Source organism: Haliotis rufescens, unplaced genomic scaffold (assembly GCF_023055435.1).
Source record: "Haliotis rufescens isolate VD_foot unplaced genomic scaffold, xgHalRufe1.0.p SCAF_25, whole genome shotgun sequence".
Lineage (NCBI taxonomy): Eukaryota > Metazoa > Mollusca > Gastropoda > Lepetellida > Haliotidae > Haliotis > Haliotis rufescens.
The window spans coordinates 6,359,014-6,363,906 of NW_025963946.1; the positions used below are offsets into that span (position 1 = coordinate 6,359,014).

General features: G+C 40.6%; 1 protein-coding gene across 1 annotated transcript; it reads left to right on the forward strand.

The window, feature by feature from the left end:
- The first annotated feature begins 573 nt into the window (after positions 1 to 573).
- LOC125383612 (probable glycosyltransferase STELLO1) lies at positions 574 to 3,053 on the forward strand. Its single transcript, XM_048402198.1, has 2 exons — positions 574 to 1,026; positions 3,045 to 3,053. Exons 1-2 carry the CDS (start codon positions 574 to 576, stop codon positions 3,051 to 3,053), a joined length of 462 nt encoding a protein of 153 aa, XP_048258155.1.
- Positions 3,054 to 4,893: the final 1,840 nt, after the last annotated feature.

The window sequence follows — 4,893 nt, forward strand, 5'->3', positions numbered from 1 at the left end:
CGTCCTGTGCAGAGGAAAAATGCCTGAGACGCTTAGCAACTAAATAAGTTTCAAAGTATGCAAATAGCCTTCATTATTTGAAGACACCAACGCAATTAAATTGCTGTAATTAGCATGGCGTTAATAAATATACGTATTATGACTCATTGAAACAATGTCGTACTCAATAAAGCATTTCAATATTTCAGGTACCCAAACTGTGTATATTTAAGTATAGAAGATCAGCGTCAACTGGATTTTGACACAGTGTCTCTTCTTCCGGAGAAGAGTTATGCCAGAAAGACAGTGGGATATCTGTTTGCAATAGCCCATGGTGCAAAAATCATTTATGAAACTGATGACGACAACCATCCACTCCATTCTCTGAAACACTTTGTTCTGGATCCAACAATGTGGGGACTCTTATATAAAGGGGAGAAGCTCTTTAACCCTTACCGCCATTTTGGACAGCCAACACTGTGGCCAAGAGGGTACCCACTTGGTTCTGTGGGTGAAAATATTACAATGAAATATCAGCTGAATCACTGGAAAACCCCGTCTATTCAGCAGGGTGTGGTCAATAGTGATCCGGATATGGATGCCATTTTCAGACTGACCCGAAAACAAACTCATTCTCAGCTAAATGTGACCTTTGATGACCGAGCTCCACCAGCAATTGTTCCAGCTGGGGTGTTCTCACCCTTTAATTCTCAGAATACCCTTTTCCTGTATGATGCATTATGGGCACTACTGATTCCAACTACAACAACGTTCCGAGTGTGTGACATCTGGAGAGGTTACTGGGCTCAGAGACTCCTGTGGGAGATGGGGGGAAACTTAGGATTCTTCCCACCAAATGCTTTCCAGAAGAGGAACTCCCACTCCTATATGAAAGATGCTGTGGATGAGAAGGACCTATATTTCCAGACAGATCGCCTCGTTGATTTCCTGTCCAAATGGAGATGTGGAGCAGATAAGACATTCTTTGCATGTATGGCTAAACTATCAACTGACATGGAGCATGAGCAATTTTGGCAGGAACGGGATGTACGTCTGACTTCTCTCTGGATCAAGGATTTAAATACTCTAGGTTACAAGGAACCAGAAAGAATTCCATTTGGTTTGCTTAAGGACAGTGCACAGGTCACGAATGATTTGAAATTGCCTAATCAAACTTATTTGACTGACCAACAGGTCAATGTCACATTCTGGGCACCTGAACAGACACCACCCAGGATATTTTCCACAGATAAGGAATCACCTGCGTTTGTGTCACACATTAGTCAAATAGTTTCATATTGCAGTAATCATTCATTAAGCACATACAAACTGAAAGACTTTAAGATACCCATTACATACCCTAGTCTTCTATTAATCGTTGTCTTTAACTGGCCCCACTATGAGAACCTCGCATTTCTTGAGATGATGTACAGCTTGCATTTCCCGCATACTGTCTACTGTGGAACCAATAAAGATCAATTTGACGCACATGCTAAACTCCTACACAAACCTTTGTCCTTCATAGAGCTTGATATTGGTGATGGGTGGTTTGGTCATAACTGTTTGATACAAGCAATGAAAATGCAGTTTAGAGTTGATGGGTATCTTTTCATTAGCGATGACGTGTTACTAAATGTGTGGAACATTCATCTCTCTCCTCTTAACAAACTCTGGGTTTACAGCTCGAGTGTTGCACAACAGTCTAAACCAATAACATGGCATCGTCTTCAAAATCCAAAGGTTGGTTTGAAAACTTACAAGGCCGCCCTTGAAGCTTTAAAATTTGTAGATGCACACAGATATAGTTTATTCACAGAAATGCTTTCGAACAATTCCGGATTTGAAAATGGTTTCTTTGTCGGTGCATCAGACATCGCCTACGTACCTGAACATTACAAAGATGACTTTTTGTATTACATGGAACATTTTTCAAAATTCAACCTATATCTTGAGATTATATTTCCGACTGTCTTTCGTGGAATAGAAAAGTTGAAGAATGTTTATGATATTCCTGGAACATATTTTCAGCACGGAGATATTAACAAAACAAAAAAGTATTTTGAACCAAGGCACCTTTTTCTTCATACTGTTAAACTATCGAAAATAATCTATAGGCCTGAAGGAAGGAAATTCTTCTGTGAAACATTCTTCCCTCTAACACTGTATGACTGATGAAGAAAGGGATCCACAAGTTATTTTGAATAATTAATTCAACATTCAATATGCTACCTGGCTCTGTGTGACCCAAAAGCCACCCTTGATTCAAGTTATCAAATGATTGTAGTTTACATCTTGTTGATACAAGTCAAAGGGTTTTTCCGTAAGATATTTGACTTATGTCCGATTGCTATAATTTGTACATTTAATGTATTGATCACAAGTGTTTTAGGTAAGATATTAAACTTGTGTCAAAAATGCTATAAATTGTAAATTTGATGTATTGACACAAGGTTCTACTTAACTTGTGTCGGATTGCTATAATGTGTACATTTGATGTATTGATCACAAGTGTTTGAAGTAAAATATTTGACTTGTGACCGATTTTTGTAATTTGTACCCTTGATGTATTGCCACAAAGGGTTATGAAAGATATTTGACTTGTGTCCGACTGTTATCATTTGTACATTTAATGTATTGATTACAAGTGTTTTATGTCGAGCAATATTCTAGCAGTACCAGTCTTTGGTGTTTACATTTTACATCTTTTGAGATAGAATCAAAACTTTTTTGGCAGACATATGGAGGACAAATCAGTGACACAAATGATGTCCGTTGCAATTCCCTATTTTGCCTTGTACCCGATTTTCTTTTTAGGTAAACAATTGACTTGCCTGGGCATGTGTTTGTGACGGGTGCAACCGGTGTGGCAGAGTACGCTCACCTTTTCGCGAACACCTGGTATCATTACTTTTGTATAGTGATCCATAAGCACATGCTCCTGATATAGTCGGAATCGTACAATCGACTTTGCTTTGTGCAGAGATTTCTATTGGATATGAAAAGGGTTTTGTCGATGAATGAATGAATGAATGAATGAATGAATGAATGCTCTTTGTTTCCCCCAGGGATTTTGAGAGAAGTACATACAATTACATTACAATGTTGCTGGAATATTGCTAAAAGCGGCGTCAAACCATACTCACTCACTAACTCACTCACTCACTCCACCATGCATCTGCTGTACGCGACCAGAAAATTTGAACGAAATAGTGAGTGAGTGAGTATGGTTTTACGCCGCTTTTAGCAATATTCCAGCAATATCACGGCGGGGGACACCACAAATGGGCTTCACACATTGTACCCATGTCGGGAATCGAACCCGGGTCTTCGGCGTGACGAGCAAACGCTTTAACCACTAGGCTACCCGACCGCCCCTTGAACGAAATAAGATGTCATAAGCAGGAATTCGACCCAAAGTCGAGCTTCCAACAATTTCAGAGAAGAAGTTTACAGAGCCAAACATGCACTTTGAGAGAGTTTAAGAGCTCTACAGACAGTTTGAGCAGAAGAGGATGAACATATGTTTTGCAAGTTAAATACCAATGCGGCCATATGAAAAATCAGATTCGAACCTCGTGAACAAATTCAAATGTCTCGTTTGTTGGAACAAGTATGTGAAGATTCAGCTTCTTTGGTCTTGTAATTTTTAAGGGCAGTATGTTTACAGTGCCAGAACATCAGTTTTGAGAGAATGGTCAGAACAAAGGACAAATAAGGGTAAAAATTGAACATACCGCAAAAAAAAACACATACCAAAAATGTTGAGTCACATTTCTACACTTGTACATTTCAAACGTGCCTTCCCCTGTTGCGAAATAATTTCGCGATACGTTCGCGATAGTGCCCTGAAAGTATCGTTAAACTGGCTCGAAAATGGCGAGATAATTCTGTTAAAGTGGTTACAAACTGCCGCGGAAGTGGCGCGTAAATGACGTTACTGGCACGATATAAGCGCAAAGGTGGCGCCATAATGGCACCATATTTAGACTAATATAGATATACTATCGTGTCTTGCTTATCCCTACAGCGGATGCGAAGAGACAGATATAAACTCAGTGGAGATCTATTAAGCATCTTCAAAACCTTTCATGTTAAAAGTAGAAAGGTGTAGCCAGTTACATCTATTGTCATTATCAAGCCTTACATGACCATGTTGTGAAGAAACATTTTCTTTTGCATTGATACACCACCTATTATAAACAATAAGGAATTTACAAACAAGGGTTTTGTACACAGCCGCGAAATTGTTCATTTATGACACAGAAGTGATCAAGTTACGCAGATCGTAGTGGTACCTGAATACACTGATTGTGCTTGAATTCTAGTTTCACCCCAATTATTGTCTTCAGTTCATCTGATTCATACACACGAAGGGCCTGCATTTTTCTACCACATATTCCGTACATGTCAGTAATGGTGAATGTTGACAGCAGCTGTCAAAACCTGCCGACTATTAATATATACGCATGAGCATAAATCAAACAATATTCAAAATCCGATTGACCATCGGGACACACCAGCGACACGTTAGTGCGGACACCGTGCGTCGACGATTGACGAGCAGACACCACCACTGTCACAGGCCACACCGAGGACCCATTCTGTCACCACGGCATCGCCGGGACCGTCTTTAGTGGGCAACACAGCACCAGCACTGGCGCCACCAGCAGTGGAGAAGAGTCCTCTTGTCAGTCGAGAGCCATTACTGTATCCCAACAGCAGATGGCAGAGAGAGTCTGGCGACGCCGTGAGGAACGTCATTCGGATGCTTGTATTTGTTGAGAGAGACTCGTGGACTGGTCCGAGCATCATGGTGTGGGAAGGAATTGGTCTTGCACAGAGGCTCGGCCCTGTGGTCTTCCAGACCATCGGTCCAGAGGGAGGCAATGGTGTCACAGCAGCTCAGTACATTGA

What these genes read in the sequence shown, in the direction of transcription:
- LOC125383612 (XM_048402198.1), top strand. Translation starts at nt 574, where the DNA reads ATGGATGCCATTTTCAGACTGACCCGAAAACAAACTCATTCTCAGCTA.